Source organism: Oryctolagus cuniculus, chromosome 10, assembly GCF_964237555.1.
Source record: "Oryctolagus cuniculus chromosome 10, mOryCun1.1, whole genome shotgun sequence".
In the NCBI taxonomy this organism is placed as follows: Eukaryota; Metazoa; Chordata; class Mammalia; order Lagomorpha; family Leporidae; genus Oryctolagus; species Oryctolagus cuniculus.
Genome location: NC_091441.1, coordinates 115,690,312 through 115,713,537, shown reverse-complemented (window position 1 = coordinate 115,713,537; position 23,226 = coordinate 115,690,312). Strand labels below are relative to the sequence as shown.

General features: G+C 50.4%; 1 protein-coding gene across 11 annotated transcripts in view; it reads left to right on the top strand.

Annotated features, from left to right (window-relative positions):
* ATG7 (autophagy related 7) overlaps positions 1-23,226 on the top strand; it is a 221,684-nt gene that overhangs the window by 124,900 nt on the left and 73,558 nt on the right. For all 11 annotated transcript variants that reach the window (XR_011379654.1, XR_011379656.1, XR_011379655.1 and 8 more), the window contains one exon: positions 6,463-6,585. Coding sequence is in view for 8 of the 11 variants with exons in the window: in XM_070051104.1 (XP_069907205.1) it covers positions 6,463-6,585 (123 nt within the window). In the remaining 3 variants the exon portion in view is untranslated. The remainder of the gene's footprint in view (positions 1-6,462; positions 6,586-23,226) is intronic.

The following is a 23,226-nucleotide window of genomic DNA, read 5'->3' as shown; positions in this document are numbered from 1 at the left end:
CAGCCCATCAAAGCTTTCACTTCTGTTATGGCGTTTTTGAGCTTACATTGCCCATCTATTTCCGGTATTAGCACCCTTAACATAATCATAATAAAATTCCCTGCCTGGTGATTCAGCCATCCTTGCCTTGCCTGGTCTTGGTGCATGCCCTGTCTCTTCCAGCCCTATTTTTCTCCTCTCAGTGTACCTGATAAATTTTTCTTGGCTGTCCTGGGTCCAGGGTACTGCTGCAAGTAGCCTTCGGTGGTGTGGAGCTAAGGTGAGGGTGAGGAGAGAAGTGTTCTTGGGATCAGGTCTGGCTGTTGGTGAGCCTGTGCCTCCAGACTGAGTCCTGCCCCATCTTAGGACGCAGAGAGGGCTGCGGCCGGCATTTCCCTCGCCTGAGAAAAGCCCCACAGGTGAGGTGAGGCCCTGGTTATCTGCCTTCTGCTGTGGGCTGACCTTTGAAGAGCAGTCCTGAGATGAATTTCAGAGCAGTTCTTTTTCCCGAATTCTTCCTTTTTTTTTTTTTTTTGGTTAGGTTTATTTATTTGAAAGGCAGAGCATCAGAGAGAGAAAGCAAGTGAGAGATACCTTCCATCTGCTGGTTCACTCTCCAAATGCCTGTAACAGGCAGGGCCGGACCAGGAACTCCTGGTCCCACTGACGTGGTTGTCAGGAACCCAGGTATTTGAACCACCAACTGTGGCCTCTCAGGCACTTAGCAGGAGGCTGAATGAGAAGCCCGAGTAGCTGGGTCTCACCCCAGGCCCTTTGATACAAGATGCAGTGTCCGAAGCAGTAGCTTCACCTGCTGTGCCACAGCGTCCGTCCCATGGGGGCATCTTAACCACTAGGCTGCTAGCGACCCACCGCCAGGCTGGTTTGTCTTATTTTTTAAGGTGCAATGTTCATTTCTGGCTGTCCTGGTTTAAGACTAAGAAAAAGAACTGTTCATCCTTTTTGTTTCCCATGTCATAAAAATGGTTGGCTTTTATTGTCAGATCTTAGACCGTGTGAAAGGCGTTTTCCACAGAGTTCCTAAAACCGGACGGCCCAGCTGGAGACGGCAGGTTTGAAGTCACGAAGAGTGCAGGGTCGGCGGAAGGCCTGAGTGGAGCAGGACTGCCCCACCGTGGCGTTGTCAGCAGGGATCGCACCCCTCCGTCCAGGGGCGGCCGTCACGAAGGAAGAACACCTGGCCTGGCCAGCAGTGCAGGGAGAAGTCCTGGATCAGGCAGTGAGCTGATCTCTGTACCCACAGCGGGCGCTGAGTCTCCCTAGAGACTCTGGCTGTTCCCAGAGTACTCGGCGTCTTCGAGACGGACCGTGGCTGCCGCTCAGCATCAGCTGTTACGTAATTCACTGGTGTGGAGAGGCGCCGCGCGGCTCCGCAGGACGACAGACGTGGCTGGAATTCCTGCGGTAGTGTCTTTGCTTTTCCCTGCCTCCAGTCCTCTGTGCTGCTTTCTGGACGGTCTTCAGCACATCTTCCCCCTGAAGGAGGTCATCTGTTTGCGAGGGGGAATACACTGCTTGTTCTCGAGCCGCAGACCAGCTTCCTGCACACGCGGAGCACGCTGCAGCCCTGTGCGACTGCGGAGGCCGGGCGCGGAGCAGCCAGCATCCAGCTGCCCGGGCACCGTGGTGGGAGCGGCCGCCCTGGCTGCCGCCCTGGCAGCTCCGGCTCCCGCTGGCGGCTCTGCAGCATGCAGTTGTCCCTGGAAACCCGTGCCTCACAGCTCAGAGTGCAGCTCACCTCCTGCAGTCTCGGGTCAGGAATCACTCCAGCTTGTGCTGAAGGTTTTGGCCCATTTTTCAAGCTTGTTCCTTGGTTTGCTGTGGGGGCAACTAAACGCAAAGTGGCCGTTGGCTGAGCTCAGGGGTTCACTCAGAAATAAGCGTTGACTGAACACGTGCGTTCGTCATTTCCAAAAAAATAATTGAATTTGCACACATATTTTTCCTGAGATTACACTCTGGTTTGTCAGGAATCCCGTTATTGCACATGGATTCCATTATTTATTAAACATGTTTTTACCCAGGCATTGGGTTACCTAATTAATTTCCTGCGCTAATCAACCCAAGACTAGGGTTTTGTGCCCTGGACCTCCAGCTCTCTGGCTGTGTCCCCGCCGGCCTGTAGGGGGCTCACTGCTGGCCGGGCAGTGCCCAGCTTCTGTGTCTCACCAGCCCCGCCCTCCGGGCTTGGGCTCTCTCCTCTTCCTCTCATTTTGCCAGGCCCCAAGCACAGGAGGGGCCTTCATGGCCCTTTGCCCAAAACTTGTATTTTCTGTCCTGAGCTGGGGCCTCAGGGTGTGTGTGTGTGTGTGTGTGCCTTCACTTTTGAAATGTGTGTGTTTCATTTCTCTGGCTTTTCAAATGCTGTACCTGAGTAGATTCTGTGACCTCCTGATTGCTAGTGGACAGTGCTGTGTGGGGGACCCCAGGCAGGTGAGGGGTGGGCCACCGCCCTCCTACCAGCCAGCCAGGTCTTGGCTGCAAGCTCAGGTAGCAAAGGCAGTTCCCACCTTTCCTGTCTCCTTCTTACACACGTGTTTATTTCTAACCGGCACACATGGTACTTGGGTAAGTCTGTGGGCACAGAGTGACACTGATGCCTGCATACAGGACGTGCCGGTCAGATCAGGGTGGCTGGCAGATCCGTTGCTGTGGACCCTTGTCGTTTCTTTGTGCAGAGATCATTTCAGCATTCTCTCTCCCCGTTGTTTCGGGCTAGCCCGTCAGTTGCTGTCACCCAAGGTGACCCAGGGACCTCAGCACTACTTCCATGGCAGTGCTCAGCTCCTTTCACGCCCCGGCCATGGAGGAGCAGGTGACCTGGTGCCCGCTGTGCAGACTCCAGAGACCCCACTGCCCTGTGCCCTGTGTGCAACAGCTCTGCTCTTTCAGGCCTCGCACTTCCTGTCCCAGGGAGGCTGCCTGCCACCTGCCACCTCTAGGAGGCTCCCACGTCTCCCGCCTCTCCTGACTTCGTTCTGCAGCACGGAGGAAACACCCCGCGAGATGAAGATTTTCCTGCTATTTAAATACGAGTAAAGCCAGGGCATGGTTCTAAAAATTCCCTTCTGCAAAATGCTCGGGACCAGACACGTTTTGAGCTTGAAGTATTTGCATAGACGCTTATATAATGAGAGATCTTGGGGACAGATAAATATCTAAGCACAAAATTTCTTTGCTTCCTGTACACTTTATCCATGTAGCCTGAAGGTAGTGTGCTTGTGTTTTAAGTGCGACCTATTACAAGGTCAAGTGTGGAATTGTCCACGTGGACCATGGCATTGGTGTTCAGAAAGCTGTGAGTTTTGGAACATTTTGAAATTTGTGTTTCCAGGTGAGAATGCTCAACCTATAGAACAGCATATACAGAGGTGACAGTGTGACACCAGCCTGTGTGTATTTGTATGTGTGTGAGTGTGTGTGTGCGCATGTGTGTGGGTGTGTTCTTCCTGAGCTGCTGATATGGGTTTTAGCAAGCATATACCTGTGTTCACGTCCCCTCTTCTCTCCTTCTCCTATTCTCCCCCCACCCACTGATTGTTTTTTTTTTTTTAAACACAAATGTTGTACATGTAGTCTGGATATTGCTTTTTAAATGTATTGCTGTTTTGGAAGACACCTTGTGCCTCATTGTTTGAATAGATGGAGCTATGCCACTGATGGTAAACACATTGTAACATGACAAGGCTCTGGTAAAGGGTAGCTGTTTCCAGTCCTTAGTACTCAAAGCCGTATTTATGTGAGCACCTTCATGACATCCAACTCTTGTGCTTACACACAGTGGGGTCTCTGTAAAGGGTGTTAGAAGTAGAATCACTGGCCTGAAGGGTTCGTGTACTTTGTTTTCTGAAAGAGATTGAAATTTTTACAAATGTATTTCTTTGAAGGAAGAGAGAGAGCCAGTGAATGAGCTTCCATCTGCTGGTTGACTCCCAAATGCCTGTAGCAGCCAAGGCTGGGCCAGGCCAGAGCCAGGAGCCTGAACTCCATCCAGGCCTCCTACGAGGCTGGTAGGGACCCAAGTCCTTGAGCCATGTGTGCTGTCTCCCAGGGTGTGCACCATCGGGAATTTGGAATCAAACAGAATTGGGACTTGAACCCAGGCACTGCAGTATGGAATGTGGGCTTCCCAACTAGCACCCCAAACCATGTATCAGATACCCACCCCTTTAAAAACTGCTTTTTCTGTTTCTAATGTTACTGCTTCTCCAATTTTTTTATTCATGTGTCATTGATTTCTTAGATTTGTCTTCAGTTTCTGCTATCTTTTTACTACACTTGATCTTAGCCAAAAGGCCGAGAAGCGATTCTGCTATCTTTTTAAAATACTCATCTCTTTTTCCATGTCTTTGTTCTGGGAGAATTTCATTGTTTACATTCTACAGTTCACGGTTCCTGTGATCATTGGATTCCTCAATGTGCTGGTCACTTTCTGTTGCTTTTAAGAACTCGCTATTGTTTTCATATTGTTCTCTTGTCAAGACTGTAGACCTTCTATATTTTGGTCTTTTTATTAAAAAGATAACATGTATGCAGAATGTGAACAAGTTTTAATCATTCAGCTTGATGAATTCTGAAAAAGTATTACATGACCAAGACTGTGACAAAGAAGCAGGCAACCCTGGAAGGTTCTTGTTCACTTTCCAGTTGCAGTCTGTCCAGGGGTAGCCACAAGAGTTAACAGCATATTTTCGCTTGGCCTTTATTTTTCTTTCTAATGTTTATTTGAAGTACAGAAAGAGAGATGATGTCCCATCCATTGGTTCACTCCCCAGATGCTTGCACCAGCTGGGATTGAACACGACTGAAGCCAGAGCCAGGAGCTCTATCCATGTCCCCCAAATGGGTGGCAGGGATGCAAGTATTTGACCCATTACTTATCACCTCCCAGTGTACGCATAGGCAGGAAGCTAGAATTGGACTTGACCCAGGCACCCTGGCACAGGTGCAGGCATCCCGAGTGCACACTCATCACTACGCCAAATGCCTGCTCCTGTAGCATGTTTAAAAACTTCACAGCATGTAAGTCCCCAGTACATGCTCCTTCTCCCTCCTGTGTGCACCATTATGTTTGTTGGACACGGCTGTGGTTCGTTTGCGAACTGTTCCACTTCGTACATGTGCCATGGTTCCTGCATTCATTCTTCTGTTGGTGGATACGGGAGCGTGTCCCTGTTCTGGGTGTCATGGATGGTGTTACTGTGGCCACTTCCGCTGGTGGATACAGGTGCGTGTTCATTTTGGGGGTATCATGGATGCTGTTACTGTGGCCACTTCTGTTTGTGTCCTCCATTGCCCTCAGGAAGGGGCTGTGAAAAGCTGTGCATTATGAGAAAACCATGAGCAGATTTCAGTTTTTGTACCCTGTTTTCCCATGAGCTGTTTGAAGTAGGCTTGTGGTACACGTATATGCTGGTGTGTGTTTCTGGCAGGAGCATTGCTGGGTCACAGGGAGAGAGTGTGTAAACTAAAGCAGCTGCCTCCTTGTGCACAGCTCCTGGAGTCCTGGCTATGCTGCATCCTGGTCAGCGCCCATGTCTTCTCTTTGACTTCACGCGTGTCAGGGACTGAGTCACGTTTCAGCACAGCTTCGGTTTTCTCTTCCTGCTCATGTGTCACCTGGACCATGTTTCCATTGGTGCATCAGTCTGTTGGCTATCCTTCTTGGTGAAGTGTCTTCTGAAAGTTCTTCTCCATTTTTTACTTAATTTTTGAAACATTGTTGTAAAGATTTACTTATCTACTTGAAAGAGTTACAGAGAGCAGAGAGAGAAGTCTTCCATCCACTGGTTCAGTCAACAAATGGCTGCAGTAGCCAGAGCTGCACTGGTCAGGAGCCAGAAGCCAGGAGCTTCTTCCAAGTCTCCCATGTGGGTGCAGGGGCCAAGCACTTGGGCCATCTTCTACTGCTTTCCCAGGCACATGAGCAGGGAGCTGGGTTGGAAGTGGAGCAGCCGGGATACAAACTGACACCCTTATGGGATGCCAGAGCTGCAGGCAGAGGCTTCACCTGCTACATGCAGCGCTGGACCCTATTTTTTTTTTTTTTTTTTTTTTTGGTTATTTTTTAAAAAACCTTTGGGCAGCTCGCATTTCACCTCGGTGAACAGAACTCCTTTTGTCTTCCTCCTTCCCGCTGTCTTTTTAAGGTTTTTCTTGGCTCCTTCCTAGGTTGTTACTTATTTTCTAAGAAGTGAGCTTCAGAAGCCGTAAGCCCAGTGCTCCAGAATCTGATGAACCTGCATGCAACACGTGCCTTGAGGAAACGTGTCCCTTGATCTGGCCCGTGATAGTCCTCCTCAGAAAGGAAACTGGAACGCTATCCTCCGGGTTGTGTTGCCACGCCGTATTCAATTCTCATAGTCGTGCCATCTTTGACAAGTGCTTATTTGAAATGAAAAGCTTTTTCATATGCATTTAAAATCTCCAGCTCCTTTTTAAAACAATGTCCACATTTTGCAGGTTCTGGATCAGTATGAGCAGGAAGGATTCGGTTTCCTAGCAAAGGTGTTTAATTCGTCACATTCCTTCCTGGAAGACTTGACCGGTCTGACCCTGCTGCACCAGGAGACCCAGGCGGCCGAGGTAAGAACGGGGCGGGCTCTCTGTCCTGAGGACCAGTGTGTCCGACGCCTGTCTGATACTCAGCTTCGTGGAAAGGGAAGGAACCAACCGGTTTTTTTCCTTAGAGAAGCTACTAGTGACTTAGCCTGCTCCTTATCGGAGAAGACAGCACCTGGAGGCCTTGCTGGGTGCTCTCGTGTGCAGGTTGCTGTTCGGCAGGTGCTGAGGGCACAGAATCTCTCAGAAGGGCGTGCGGGGTGTTGGTTTCCAGGCCCCTCTGGTCCCCACAGCAGACCTGTGTGTGCCTGGGCTCTGGTGTTCACGTGGCAAAGTGCAGGTCAGCGCGCACACTGGACTCGGCCGTGGCGTTCACCAAGAGCGTGCCTGGCCTGCGTCGCAGTCGCTTGTGTCTGCTCGGGCTCTGAACCCCACCGCGAGCCAAGAGCCGTGCTGTGTGCTGTGTTTCCCAGCTGGAATATCTTGTAGACCTTCATTTGCTGGATCGCTGCACTTATTTGTAAGGACTGAGCTGTTAAAAATGGGTTATCATTTGGCCTTGCCACATGTTCGCTATGCTTAGGAAAGGGAGTGCGGTGAATGGTGGTCGAGCCACAAGTCGGTGTCTCCCTGTTGGGTATCTGGGAGGAACGTGGCCCAGCATGGCATTTCTGCCGGCCACGTGAGGGAAGCCTGGACTCGCGTGTGTGGCAGGAGCAGTACAGTTGCATTATAAAGCCCCTCCAGGCTGTCCTGCTCGAGGCCCTGCGTCGCCAGTGAGTAGATGGCCAGGCCCAGTGCCCGACCAGCCCCTGGTGAAGCACTCGCTCCTGGGAGGTGAGGGTTGTGCCGAGTTCAGGGAAGCCCCGTGGAAATGCCAGGGCCACACTGGATGGAGCTTCGGGTGGTTTGGGTGATTTTCAGGCATGCTGGGGGCTGGTAAGTGTCTCTCTAGTGCCAGACTCAGAAGGGAAGCCAGTTTTTCTGTAATCCATTTGGGGTCCTGCGGGCATTAAGCAGATGGTGTTTTGCACTTGGGGCCAATGGTTGGAGCCGGGGGTGTCGCTCACCTTCAGAGCTGGGAGGTGAGTGGCTTCCGTGCAGGACGTGGACATTCCCCCCAGGACTGTGGGGGGTCCCACCCAGCAGGCAGATCTCGGCCCTGATTGTGGCCGCTGGGTAGTCCTTTGTGCCGTGCTGTTCTGCCTGATGCTGCGAGTGACGTGGCCGCGGGACGGGGTAGGTAACGGGCAGACTGCTTGTTTCCGCCTGGTGCACTTTGCACCCTGGATGAGGAACACTGCCGGCCTTTCTGGAGACTCGGGAGACGGAGGAAGTTTGAGAGAGCAACAGGGACTAACAGATGAGGCAGGAGGGAGCGTGGCTGCATCGGCAACCCAGAGCTTTCTTCACGGAACGAGATTGCTGGTTGTGGAATCCTAAGGCGCACGTCACATCTTAGATCGCAGGTGGTCAGCTGGCTGGCCTGTGAGTCAGAAAGACCGTGCGGCTGTGCGTCCTTGGCCTGCCCCAGGTGTTAAATTTTGAGGGAAGCCAACTTTGGAAATTACGAGTTTTACGTACAAGTCTGAATTTTCCCATTTCCAACTTCTTTGGAAATCAACTCTGGCAGGCTGAGGCCTGCATTCCCTAATAGCGGTGATCAGCTGGAGCCAAGGCACATATTTGGAAGATAAATAGTGCGGAATTTACAGGTATGAAAATACTCTGTGAATAGATGCTCTTCATCACACACCGCCCCTGAAGCCGCAGCTGCCTTCCTGGAGACAGACTTGGGGGCCAGCTTGTTGCCCAGGGATAGCCCTCAGGCGACACTGTCCACACAGCTGCTGACCCATGCAGGTACCTGAGGTCTGTAACTCCAGTCTTAGAAAAAGGAAAGTTATTTTTAAATTAAAAAAAATAAATAAATAAAGCTCCAAATAGAACTTTGTTGGAAGAGAAGGGCTTTGGGTTGGAGAACCCTCTTGTAACAAAATTCATTGTAACAAAAGTGATTTTACGCAACTGTGAACATGTGAGTCTTGTAAGAGTTATATATATAGGTCTATATAAATCTACCCTTGTGTGTGGGAGGTAGCATCTGGATTTACATATTTGATTCCCGGTGCACTTATAGATTTTTGATAATAATACAAAACTCTGCCTTCCCTATGGAAGGTCCAACTTACTTATTTTAGCAATGCACTCAAGATCTGATTTCTCAATTTTGGGATGTTTTCTGTTGCCAGTGGTTGAATTGTAGAAGATTCAACTAGATAAGGTAATGTGACGGTAGCATTGGATTCCTTGTGGATGAAATAAGTCATGTTTTTACAGACTGTCTTTGGAAGTCTGTTTCCAGCCCTGTGCTGTGTGTGCATGCAGAAGTTAATGAGACGCTGGCCCTCGGCGCGAGAGGCAGACGGAAGCCCTGAGCTCACATCCCGGAAGTGCTCCTGGGATTTTCACGTGAGGTGCTCTTGAGAGCGCTGTTCCTGTCTGCGGGCAGGGGTGCACAGAGACCACACCGGCAGGGGATTCCAGGCAGTTTGAAAGGGGAATGGGCCGTTTCTTAAAGTTGAGCTTGGGGTTTCGACAGGGAAGTGGGGTGTGGGCGTCCTGGCAGACTCAAGGTCGCTGAGGCCCCAGCGTCTGCAGTGTGTCACTCGGAAGCCTGAACACGCAGCGTGTGGGGCGGGGTTTCCTGAAATCTAGGTAGGTAGTGCTCTTTAGTAACAGCTCTACTGAGTCAGGGGTCACAAACCCCACAACTCAGCCTTGTAATGCGGTGTCCAGTTGTTTTCCACTGCATCACAGCTCCCTGCCGTTACCTCTCTGTAAGTCCAGAACATATTTGTGCGCCCAGGAGCAAACTCCAGACCCACAAAGTGGCCGTTCCCCTCTGCTTCCAGCCCAGGGCAAGCACTAGTCGAACTCTGTCCCCTTGGGTTTGCCCGCTGTGAACGCGTCACACAGGTGGGACAGAACAGGGTCGGCCTTTTGTGCTGGCGCCTGGTCCTCAGCAGCACGTTTTCCAGACTCTTCTCTGTTGTAGCAGGGTAATTCTTTCTGATTTAAAGGAGAAAAAACATGTTTTGAGGTGACTCATGTTCCCCGTATCCTGAAGCTCCCTGGTCTGCCTGCCCCAGTATCTGTTGCAATGACAGAGCCCTCGCCCGAGGCATGGAAGATGAGCACAGACCCTGGGTAGGGCATGGCTGGCTGGGCCCGCCGGGATGAGTTTGTTTTAGGTAGTGGAGTAAGTGGGTAGACACAGCTGGGTGGTGCTGGAGGTGGAATTGGAGTGGGCCGGGGAGGGAGCCCTGGCCTCCTCCATTTCACACAGTGTGGAAGCAAGGAGAGGCTGTAGGGCTAGCCTGCAACTTAAAAAAAAAAAAAAAAAAAGAAAGAAAGAAAGAAATGAAAAGAAAAATGGAAAAATGCATGTGGTAGATGAATTTTGTCTTATCAGTTAGTTAAAAATACCACCTAAATACTTTTTGCGTTTGCTGTTACAGGATGTTTTAAAAGGTTCATGGAAAGTGAATCTGAAAGATATGGGTTTTTGGTGCAGCAACTTTTGGTGTCCCTGTGTCATTTTTATAGGATACACATTTCCCATGAACTCTGTGAAGACCCCCTCCAGTATCCAAAATAAAGTTTTTTCAATTCCATTTCCACGGAGTTTTTGAGGTACCCATCAGTATTTCATAAAGTGCCTTGGCCAGACATGTGTATTCTTTTTTTAAAGAGATTTATTTATTTATTTGAAAGTCAGAGTTGAACAGAGAGAGAAGGAGAGACAGAGAGAGGTCTTCGATCTGCTGGTTCACTCCCCAGTTGGCCACAATGGCCAAAGCTGTGCCGATCCGAAGCCAGAAGCCAAGAGCCTCCTCCAGGTCTCCCATGTGGGTGCAGGGGCCCATGGGCTTGGGCCATCTTCCACTGCTTTCCCAGGCCACAGCAGAGAGCTGGATCAGAAGTAGAGCCGCCGGGACTAGAACCCATGCACGTGTGGGATGTTGGCACTGCAGGCTGCGGCTTTACCCACTACGCCACAGCGTCGGGTCCAGATCACAGGTGGACACTGCCCTGTGGGGAAGGATCTCACGCTGCCTCATAGCCTTGAAAGCATCGCCGGGAGACTCAGGGGGTAAGGCCTCTGTTCTGACGCTGGCCAGGAAGGCCCCGCTGCTGAGAATGGTTTGGGCTATTTGGAGATAGACCCCGACTCCCTGTTCCTCCCAGAACTCAGGGTCCCCGGCAGTAGCCTGCACACTGATGAGCCACAGAGTGTCCAAGTCAGGGTACTCTGGAGGTGCGGCTCACCAGGTGCTTTTTGAGTGCTACATTTGTTGATGACTCAGTCTGAATCAAACATGTGGGTGCCTTAGCCCTGTCTGATAGGATTTGCTGTGACTCAGCTTCCTAGGGCTATTCCTCATCCACCGTAGAGTAAGAATCTGTTCGTGTGTATCTGTTGTCCCAACTTTGGATTCAACATCATGCTTTAAGAAATGCCGCAAAATTTTCAAACTCAGTCCACCTAGAAAGAAACAGATTCATGAGAGGATTAATAAAACAGGCTGTATTGGTATATCCTTGAGAAATTCTAGCTCCCAAATCCCATAACCCTACTTCAGTGAAAGGTTTCATTCTTTTTCTTTCTTTTTTTTTTTTTTTTTTTTAAGACTACTTATTTGAGAGGTAGAACTACAGAGATAGGGAGAGACAACACAGAGAAAGGCCTTCCATCCACTGGTTCACTCCCCAGATGCCCGCATTGGCTGGACCTGGAGCTTCTTCTAAGTCTCCACGTGGGTGCAGGAGCCGAAGCGTCTGGGCCTTCCCCTAACACTTTCCCAGGTCGTATCGGGGAGCTGGATCGGCCCCTGGACATGAACCTGTGCCCGTGTGGGATGCCAGCGCCTCAGGAGGAAGCTTAGCCTAGTGCACCCCAGCACCGGCGCCTTCATCCTCATTTTCAAGGGTCTGCGAGTTCCGGGATTCCAGGAGTACTTTCAGACTGTGTCATCTGTGTTGATGCTGTATTGAGCAGTGATGGCTTCAGGGTCACAGTTACAACACTCTGTTAATAAAATTTACATTTTTTCTCAAGCTTTTGCTCAACAGAACTTCCTCTCTGCAGATTTTGAGGTTAACGCGTGACTGTTTGAAAAAAAAGTTTAGCATCCACGATGACACAGCCTGTGAAATCACAAACAGGCTGGCAGAGGGAGCCGGGCTGGGCTGATGGGCTGGTTCTGAACTAAAATTCAGATTCTGACTCATCCGCTGCGGAGTTCAGAATTCCAGAAAATGAAATGCCCGTTTCTCCCGCAGCAGGAGAGTCGTATGAAAGACGCTAGTCATGTGATGTGACTCGCTTGGCATGGCAGTTCCCTGTTCTGTAAAGTAAATAACACAATTAGTGAGGGTTCCTGCCAGGCCTTTTGCACTTACTCTGTTTTTGGCCTGCCTGCCTCACAGCTGGTTTTGATTTGGTTCCTGTGGAATAGTTTTTGTTTTGTTTTCTATTTAACAACAGTCAGATATTTATGTACAGCTTCATCAAGAGCCTCCGATGACAAATGCGCCTTTGGAGGCCAGTAGGAGCTGTGGGACACCCCTGTGTCAGCACTCAGACCTGTTCCAGTGGAGGAAAGCGCCTGGGGCCTGACCTCGCCTGCGCGGGCCTCCAGCCCTCTTTGCCCAGAGCCTCTGCGAGCTCCCTTCCAACCTGCACCGGCCCCTCCTGCACAGTGCCCTGCCTTGGCTTTGGCCGTGAGGGAGGAAAGGCGGGAACAGCAGGCAGAAAGCCCTGCAGTTCACAGGTTGGAAGCCAGGGCCTGATTTTGGAAACAGCACTTGGCGGTGTCTCACTCAGAACTCACTTTATAAAAGAGGAGCCTCTTATTTTGGCACCCAGAGTCCTCTGCTTGGGTTTGAGATGTCCGGGTAGGCCGGTGACGGGGAAGGATTCAGCTGGGGAAGGGGTGGTGGGGTCTGGGCTGAGGCCCCCCTCCGCCCCTCCAGGGGCATCTGGGGTGCTGTCATCTACGTGGAGGCCCAGGGCAGAGAGCAGAGAGGAGAACACGAACGCCAGGAGAGTTTAACGACAGCTGGTGTTAAGAAAGAAATAGAACATGGGAACGGAGTGCTGCTTCCATTTTGGTCCTGGTTCTGCTGGCGTTCTCATGAGCAGTCTTGGATGGATAATCTCGGCGTTTTGCGCATCAGTTTCCCCACTTAAAATGAGGGTGTCGGACCGTATGTATAGTCCTTTTTAGTTCTACTAACACAGTGGGTTTGATTCAAATATAGTCCGTAAAGAGAAGAAGGGGATAGGTGGCCAGCTTTTGTGTCCAAATGTTTATTTTACATGGAGGCAGGCATTTGGCACAGTGGGGGAGCCGACACCTGAGTGCCTGGGTTCGAGTACTGGCTCTGCTGTTCATCCCAGCCTGCTGCTAATGCATGCCCTGGGAGGCAGCTCGTGATGGCTAAGTACTTAGATAGCAGCCACCCATATGGGAGACCCATTCTGAGCTGCTGCCCGCTGGCTGTGGCCTGGCCCAGCCATAGCTCTTGTGAGAATTTTTGGGGGTAGGAGTAGGGGTGAACCAATAGATGGGAGAGCTCTTTCTCTCTGCTGTTCAAGTAAATAAAATTAATAAATAAACGGCCAAATGCCTAAGTGTTTTTAAATATTTAAAAATCTATTAAAGTTATTACCTTTTACACATTTTATAAATACTCTCTGGTATTTATTTTATCTGGCTGCCATTGCTAGAAACATTTTTGGACACATTGTTTTGAGATCTGGACTTAACTTTGAGCCTTCAGAGAACATTTTTCATACTTTGTCCTTAGAAGTACACAACGCTGCAGTCCAGCCCAGTGACTTAACATTGTTCTCCAGCTTAGCCACAGGACTGCAGCTTCTTCATCAACACAGGTCCCCCGGCCACGGTTGAGTGGATACGTAAAACACTGTTACTACCTCTCAGTACAGCTTCCCAACGGGAGCCTCCAAGCCCCCTGACTTCAAGTAGGATCAGCATCCTTGGAATGCTCATTCACTGGAACCCTCATTCAGAATTCTGCAACTTTGGAAAACATTTCAGTGGTTCATTAAACAGGTAAAGAAACAAGTACTGTGTTGGCCTAGAGAGTGCACATAATAAGCCAGGAGAAGTGACGACCTTGTTCTTCACTCCTATGTTCATGATACGTTTTTTGTGTAGTTATACCAGTCAAGAGGTGGAAACAACCCAGATGTCTGTCAGCTGATGAATGGGTGAACACAGTGTGGCTAGTGTGTTGCAATAGTAGCAGAATTACTGGGCTGAAGAAAGGCAGTAACCAGGATGCGCTACACTGTAGGTTGTGTAACGTTGTAGGGTTTCCTCTTTGTGAGATGTGCAGAATGTTAGAATCCACCCAAGTCGAGGCAGATGAGGGGCTGCCTGGGTGTGGGGTTTAGTGGTGTCTTTGCGGTGAGGAAGTGTTCGCGTCTTGAAGGTGGTGGTGGCTGCACAATCGTGAAACCCTTCAGCAGTACGCTCTGAGTGGACGAGCTGGGTGGAGTGCAGACTGCATGTCAGTGGAGAGGTCTCAGAGGCCAGCGAGCCGCAGCCCCCAGCACATGGCTGGGCACTGGGCGTTTGATCTCCCTTGCTCTCGCTCTGGCTCTGGCTCTTTGTGTGCAGTGCTGGTTGTCTGGGCCGGGCTGCCATGGGATGGCTCCCCGCGGGTGGAAACAGATTTTCGCTTCCGGCAGTGACTGCTGACGTTTGTGCTGTCTTTTCAAAGTGTGCGTCCTTGCTCCCCTCATGGAAGTCTTTCTTGGACTGTGGGTCTCCAGTGGGCGCTGTGGGCAGACACCTCCTTGTGCGCCTACTGGCTGCGTGAGAGTTGGCGAGCAGGAGGGAGCTGAGCTGCTCCTGTCTGGCCATGTCAGCGAGGGTCTGGACGGCCTTCATCCCAGCCTAGGTGTGAGTTAACACAGTTCCGCTTGATGTCTGGTGTTCCCTTTTTGCCTAAGACATTTTAGTTTGAAAATTCTTAAATATAGAAAAGTTGAACACAGAGTTCCTCCTGGGTTCACCAGTTAACATTTTCCCATACTTGGGTTTCTCTCTCTTTAATTCTCTGTGATTGCTCCATGTACTTGAAAGGCAGAGTGACAGAGAGGAAGAGACAGATCTAGTGTGCACTAGTCCCCTCCCAGGTGGCTGCAGTGACCAGGGCTGTCCGGGCCCAAGCCAGGAACTGGGAACCCCATTAAGGTCTCGCACGTGAGTGGGAGGGCCTAGTGCTGCTTTCTGAGGCACATTCGCAGGGAGCGGGATCCAAAGCGAAGCAGTCGGGACTGGAACCTGCACTTGCACCCTGTTGTGTACCGGTCACACTCACGTGTTTTCCCTTGGGCAGACCGTTAGAGCCCGCTCCTGTGCAGCGGCACCGTCCCCCCAGGTGCTTGGCGTGGATCTGTAAGAACGCAGACGTTGCTGGATGTGAACAGAACACAGCACAGTCACAGCCGTGAGTGGCAGCTCCATCCTGTCACTCGTAGTCCAGTCCCTGTCTGCGTTTCCCCCGTACTTGGCTTTGCCCTCGAGTTGGTAGTTTGCCCTTACAAAGTTGTCAGGGTCACCGAGAAGGCACGGTCGCTTGGTGTGGATCTTTTCACCGCCCCCTTCCCAGGAGGTGCCACAGCGGGGCAGCTGCTCCAGGCGGGCCCCTCACAGAAAGGCCATCCTGGCCTGACCAGGGCAGCCCTCCGAGCCGAGCAGCGGCCTGTGAGGAGGAAGGGACGGGACCGTGAAGGCTGTTCTCAGTGTTTCAGAAAGCCACACAGAAAGGAAACACTTAAGGCTTGATAGGCTACGTGGAGCAGCTAAACCATCACACGTTCACACGTGAATTCTGTGGCCTCTGTGGCGTGGCACGCCGGACGGCCTCATGTAGCCCGACGCTCTGCTCGGAGCCAGCTGTGTCTTTGCGTGAGCAGAGGGCTGGGCTAGGCTTGCAGGAGAAGAAACGGAGCTGAGAGCGGGCACAAACTGCAAGAGTTCCTGGGGGTTGGAAGTGGAGGCTCCACGCTGCCCTGGCCACAGCCCTGCCTGACTTCCTGGCTGCCAGTCAGCGTCAGCGTGGGGGCGGCCCCGGGAGGGCCTCTGGCGTCTGCCCTGGGACTGTTTTTTGGGGCTGTGTTTTTACAGCTGACCCTTCTCACTTGCAAACATAACAGCCGCCATGTGTTGAATTTGGGGCCTTCCCTATTTGGAGGCTGTGAAATTAAATGGAGTCCTGGTGCGGGGCTCTTCGTTTGGATCCATCGTGCTTTTCCACCGTGGAGATGCAGAGCGGAGGGAAGGTGAGGTGTCCAGAGGTGTCTGTTTTTTTAAGAAACAGATCTTGCTGGTATTTTGTGATGACTTCTGTTAGTCAGGGAATATTCACTGACCTTGTGCCGAGTTCTTGGTCATGTGGAAGTCAGAGAGTTGCACGCCAGCCTGCAGGGCAGCGGGTGTGGCCGGGGGTCAGGACATCCCGCGGGATTTCAGGAGCACAAGGTGCGAGAGAGGACCTCAGACCAGATGTGGGTGTGGGGAGCTGGTGCTTGAATGTTGGAACCTTGAGCACAGGAGGGGAGTGGGAGGAAGCCCTCAGGACTGGCCCATGGCGTGACCAAGGCTGTGCCAGACAGAGAGCCCCGGGGCGTAGCTGCTCATGCTGGACACCTGGGTGCTTTTATACCTACCGGTCTGGCGACTGCACCGATTGGATGGAGTGGATGTTGCCACCCATTACATGAAAGATTGTGAAGGCTCAGCCGAACAAGTTGGTTAGTGAAGTTCGTTGACCACTGTTAAACTTGGCCGTCCGCGCTCACTACTTACCTCCCTCTTGGAGTGTGTGGGGTGATGTGGTTACAGAGAGTGTCGTCCCCCGCAGTTCCCGCCACACTGAACAGTTTCCAAGAGCAGCTTTGCGTGCTGGCCGTTTGGTGAATGCCAGACCCGGGCACGCCGGGCATTCCCACTCTGCACCACTTCCCATAGAATCTGCGAGTGAGGTTTGACTCTCCGGCACATCAGTGGTTCCCTCTCTGGATCTGCCTCTGGGAGGAGGGCAGGTGGTAGACCATTTCTTCTTTCCTGGCTGTTAGTTTTCTCTGCATTAGAAAGGGACATTTTTTTAAAAAGATTTATTTTTTTTTTTTTGAAAGGCAGAGTTAGAGAGGGAGGAAACAGAGATCTTCGAAATGCTGGTTTACTCCCCAAATGGCCACGATGGCTACGGCTGGGCCAGTCCAAATCAGGAGCCTGGAGCTTCATCCCGGTCCCCCACGTGAGTGCAGGGGCCCAAGCACTTGAGCCAACTTCCTCTGCTTACCCAGGCCCATTGGCAGGGAGCTGGATCAGAAGTGGAACAGCTGGACCTGATCCAGAACTGCATGGGATTCTGGGGTTGCAGTGGTGGCTTAACCTGCTACTCCATAATGCCCGCCCCTAGCAGTGGACGTAAAGACTGGCTGCTGCTAGCTTTTGTTAAATGGTCTGGAGAAAATTTAATTGTGTTAAACTAGAAATGTCTGTATCCTGCTATTACAGGACAGAATTTTTAAAAAGGTTTTTATGTTTTTGTTTTGGTTAGTTTAGTGTATTTGAAAGGGGTGGGAGGAAAGAGAGAGAACTGGTTCACTCCCCAGATGCCTAGGAGCCCATAACTCAATGCACATCTCCCACGTCGGTGCTAGGGACCCAAGTGATTATATCATCTCCTGCTGCCACCCAGGGTGCATTGGCAGGAAGCTGAATCAGAAGTAGGGCAGGAACTCAAACACAGGTACAGCAGCAACAGATGCCATGTATCCCATGCTGAGTCTTTTTTTGTTTAAGATTGATTGATTGATTTGAAAGGCAGTGTTACAGAGATGCAGAGGCAGAGAGAGAGACAGAGAGAAAGATGTCTTCTATCTGCTGGTTCACTCACCAGATGGCTGCACAGGCCAAACCTGTGCTGATCCAAACCCAGGCCATAGCAGGGAGCTGCATCGGAAGTAGAGCAGCCGGGACTTGAACTGGCACCGCATGGGATGCTAGCACTGCAGGTGGCGGCTTTACCTGCTATGCCACAGCACCAGCCTCCCATGCTGAGTCTTAATCCCTACACGAAGTATTCTCTCCCTCGGATGAAACTATCAGGTAAACTGCTCAGGGATTGTTTTGTTTTCATTTTGTGCTCGCTTAAAGTATTTGTGTGTAAGCCTCCCTTGGAGAGGCCGTATCTAATTCTGCTTAGCATTTTATGAAAAGGAAAGAAACTTTGCTTTAAAGGAAATTTAAGAAATAAGTTCATTTTCATAAAAGAGACATACATCATTTATGTTAATCTTGTTTTAACTTCAGTCTAAACGAGTGAGAGCCAGTGTTTCAGAAATAGCTGTTCTGAGTTTGTGTGCCCCAGTGTTCTCTGGTTTATTTATGTTCTGTTCCCCGTCCCCGCTTCCCCCCACTTTCCCACAATGACCTGTGGAGCTGGAGCATCCCGCCTCAGGGCCGCGGTAGCCAGGCTGAGACGACCACGGTGAGCCCAGCTCTCCTGAGCACTCAGCTGTGAGGGCTCCGGGAAGGAGCACAGGCTATGCAGGTTTGCGCCTGCTCCTGCCAGTAGCTGATGGCTTCCCCTGTAGACTGGGGACAACCCCTGCCCCCCAGGGTCGCTGTTCTGATGTGCTTTGAGGTCTTTAGCAGGGTGCTACAAATGTAAATTACTGGGAGCTAAATTCTGGGAGCCTTGTGGTGCAGCAGGTTAAACCACCACTTCCTTTGTTTTTTGTTTGTTTGTTTTTTAAGATAGAGATCTTCCATCCGCTGGTTCACTCCCCAGATAATCTCAAAGCCAGGCTCCAGTCTCCACGTAAGGGTAGGGGCCCAAACACTTGGGCCATCATCGCTGCTTTCCCAGGCCAGTTAGGGAGCTGGACCAGAAGTGGAACTGGATTGCCGTTGTGGCCTAGGGGGTTAAGCCACCACCTGTAGTGCTGGCATCCTATATGGGTACTGCTTTGAGTCCCAGCTACTTCACTTCTGATCCAGCTCCCTGCTAATGCACACAGGAAAGCAGCAGCATATGACCCAAGTGCTTGGGCCCCTGCACCCATATGGGAGACCTGGGTGAAGGTCCTAGCTCCTGGCTTCAGTCTGGCCCAGTCGCGGCCATTTGTTGTGGCCATTTGGGGAGTGAACCAGCAGATGGAAGATCTCTCTCTCTTGGTAACTCTGCTTTTGAAATAAATAAAATAAATCTTTAAAAAAAAAAAAAAAGTGGAGCAACGGGAATGAACCAGGGCCCATGTGGGATGCTGGTGTCACCGGTGGCAGCTTTACCCACTACACCACAAAACTGACCTCAAGCCACAAGCCACCACTCTGGACACCAGCATCATATTACAGCACCAGTTTGACCCAGCTTCCCACCCATGAGCCTGGGAAAGCAGCAGAGGGTGGCCCAAATTTGCACCCCTGCCATGTCTGTGGGAGACTTGTATAGAGTTTCAGGCTCCTGGCTTCAACTTGGCCGAGCCTAGCTCCCAGTGTTATGGCCATCTGGGAAGTGAAACATCAGGCAGAAGATTCTATGTCACTCTCCCTTTCAAATAAATAAATAAATGACTTTTTAAAAAAATTCAGATGAGCCAGTTAGAAAACCACTATAGTTTTTTTTGTTTGTTTTTTTTTTGTTTTGTTTGTTTGTTTTTGTTTTTTATGACAGGTAGAGTTTATAGGCAGTGAGAGAAAGAGACAGAGAGAAAGGTCTTCTTTCTGTTGGTTCACCCCCCAAATGACTGCCACAGCCAGTGCCGTGCCGATCCAAAACCAGGAGCCAAGTGCCTCTTTCTGGTCTCCCATGCAGGTGCAGGGCCCAAGCACTTGGGCCATCCTCCACTGCCCTCCTGGGCCACAGCAGAGAGCTGGGCTGGAAGAGGAGCAGAACCCGAACTAGAACCCGGTGCCCATATGGGATGCCAGCGCTATAGGCAGAGGACTAACCAAGTGAGCCATGGTGCCCCCCCCCTTTTTTCTTTCAATAAAAATAGTTCTTAGGGGCCAGAATGTTAAGCCTCTACCTGCAGTGCTAGCATCCCATGTGGGCGCTAGTTCAAGTCTTGGCTGTTCCACTTCAGATCAAGCTCCCTGCTTATGTGCCTGGGAAAGCAGAAGAAGATAGGTATAACACCTTAGGTCCTTAATTATTAACCATTAAAATTGCAGTTCATATTGAGTGGATAGTAGAGTGTCAAAGAGATTAGTAACAGATAGTTTTGTAGTAGAACATAAAAAATGTGATTTCAGACAGGGTGTATGAATGTACATTATCTTTTTTTTTTAAGTTTTATTTCTTTATTTGAAAGGCAGACTTAGGTAGATATATATAGAGAGAGATCTTCCATCTACTGGTTCACTCCTGAAATGACTACAACAGCTAAAGTTCAGCCGATCCAAAACCAGGAGCCAAGAGCTTCTTGTGGTCTCCAATGTGAGTGCAGGGGCCCAAGTACTTGGGCCATCTTCTGTTGCTTTAAGTACATTAGCAGGGAGCTGGATCAGAAGTAGAGCACAGGACTCAAACCAATGTCCATATGGGGTGCCAGCGCCACAGGTGGCAGCTTTACCTGCTATACCACAGCGCTGGCCTCACATTATCGCTCTTAAAATTCAGCTCAAGGACTGGTGTTGTGGCCCAACAGGTAAAGCTGCCACCTGCAACACCAACATCCCATATTGGTGCCGGTTCCATTCTTGCTTGCTCCATCCCTGATCCAGCTTCCTGCTAATGGCCTAGGAAAAGCAGTGGAAGATGACCCAAGTGCTTGGGCCCCTGCCACCCACATGGGAGACTGGGATGAAGCTCCAGCCTAGCCCACTGACCATTGTGGCCATCTGGGGAGTGAACCATCTAATGGAAGATCTATCTCTCTCTGTCTCTGTCTCTGTCTCTGTCTCTCTCTTTCTCTCTCTCTAACTCCGACTTTATAAAAAAAAAAAGTTCAAGAACTTTGTAATATAAAACAATGGCAACTGCTTACGGCATGATTTTCTTTTTTCTTTTCTTTTCTTTTTTTTTTTTTTTTTTTTTTTGGACAGGCAGAGTTAGACAGTGAGAGAGAGAGAGACAGACAGAGAGAAAGGTCTTCCTTCTGTTGGTTCACCCCCCAAATGGCCACTACGGCTGGCGCACTGCGGCTGGGGCACCACGCTGATCCAAAGCCAGGCGCCAGGTGCTTCCTCCTGGTCTCCCAGGCAGGTACAGGGCCCAAGCGCTTGGGCCATCCTCCACTGCCTTCCCAGGCCACAGCAGAGAGCTGGACTGGAAGAAGAGCAACCGGGACAGAATCCGGTGCCCTGACCAGGACTAGAACCCAGGGTGCTGGCACTGCAGGTGGAGGATTAGCCTAGTGAGTGGCGGCGCCGACCGCATCATGATTTTTTTAGCTGGACATTCTTACCTGATTTGAAATGAACTCATCAGAAGGACGATGGAGCCCGTGCTCCCTTGACTTGAGCTACACGCACAGTACTGGTCCCTTAGTAGCAGGGACAGGTTCATTCTGAGAATGCATTGCGAAGCGATTTCGTGGTGGTGGGAACATCTTAGGGTGCACTCCCAGGTAGCTGTGACGTCACCAGCTGAGGGTCTCCTGGGACCACTGTGAGTGACTGAAAGACGCGTCTGCATCGAGGCCGGACTTCTCCTCAGTGGCTCTTCTCTCTGCCACCTGCAGACTCAGTTCCCTGCTCTTGCGGAAGCATTTCCCTTCCGAGACCCTGCCTGGTGGTCCTCCAAGTCTTTCTGACTTCAGCATTCAATGTCCTTCGAGAAATCGGTTCTGACTCGCTCTTTGCCACTAAGGCTGAGACGCAGATGCGATTGTGTAAGCGCAAGGCTGAGAGCACCGTGCACATTTGGGGTAGTTTGTATTGTGAGCATAGTTAAATGACAGAGATCCAGAACTCCCAGTCACCCACACCCCCAATTTTCCTTTATATTTTAATATTTTTAAATGGCCATAACACATGCAGAAAACGTTTCTCTGGGTGGAAGTCTCTTAGCATTTTTTTTTTTCACTTTTTCCCCTCTAGAGAGAAAGAATGTTGCTGAAATTTTGGAAATTAGAGTTATGTTAACTAATACTAAAGCAAAGGATTTTGTTGGGTAGGGTGAACTTTGAAGGGCAGCTGACCGTTTTATATCTGAAATTTTGTTCACACGTGGGACATGCGTTTTGACTGCTTTGGGAGATGATGCTACCCCTCCAGAGAATGCATCTTCTGGTTCTTCCTCTGGGGCTGGAACAGTCGGGTGATAGGAAGGGCAATGAGCAGCCGTCCTCCAAAGCAGTGTTACCCATTCAATACTGATACCGTGGGGAGTTTCTGTGGCTCCATATTCTTGCTAAAGTCCTGGTACCTTCCAACTTTAAAACTATTGCTAGTCTGCTAATTGTGTAACAGTGTCTCATTAGATTTCTGTTTTGGGTTTTCCTGATTGCCAGTGATGGTTGACATCTTAGGATTTTTTACTTGGATTCCTTAGATTCCTCATGCCTGATGGCTCATATATCTCTACTTCAATTCTTAAAAATCCTTGTTACACTCATGTAGCCCCTATTAAAAGAAAGCACAGTAGGATGACCTAGTTATTCACTTGAAAAATATGGTGGAATCCGCTGACCCCTGTTCTCAGCTCGGATGAGCTGTTTGGCTTGGTCAGAGCCCTCAACCTGCGGCCTCTTCGTGCTCACTTGCAGATAGGAATATTGGCTTGGTTATAGCAGTGGTTCTCAGATCCGGCCGCCCATAACAATTGCCTGGGGTGTTTCTTCCTAGTTCTGAGGGTTGGACTAAGCCTGCACCAGGAGGCTTGATGCAGCTGGATTAGAGATTGCTAATCCCTTCCAACCTCAGAGCCTGTGATAATGACACAATAGACTTTTCATGCCTGGATTCCGCGCTTCCAGTCATCCTCCTCGTCTGCACCCTGAAATAAGGAAGCTAGAGACCGAGTTCTCTGCGGGCCTTAGTCTATTTTTGTGAGCAAGTCGTGAAAAGGAAGCAGCTCTTTAATTTAGTGCACAGAGGAGAACTTGGCCGCAACACTTGCAGCACGTTTTTGAGGCTGGTTTGAAGGACGAGGTAAAGAAGTCCCCAGTGGCCCTTAAGGAGAACGAGGTACCATGTAGGTCGTGGTGGCTGAGCACAGCACAGGCCCTGTGAGGCTGAGGCAATGAATTGCTGATTTTTTTTAAGATTTTTTTTTATTTGAAAGTCAGTTAGAGATCTTCTACCCACTGGTTCACTCCTCAGATGACCCCAGCAGCAGCACAGAACCAAGCCAAAGCCAGGACCCAGGAGCTTTCTCCAGGTGTGCCACAAGGGTAGCAGGGGCCCCAGCACTTGGGATATCTTCTGCTGCTTTTCCCAGGCCATTAGCATGGATCTAGATCTGAGGTGCAGCAGCTGGGACACCAGCTGGCACCCATATGGGATGTTGGCACCACAGTGGCAGCTTTACCTGCTACGCTGGAATGTCATCCCTGATTTGCTGATTTTTTTACTTTCTCTTAAGATTCTGTCCCATTCCCAGGAG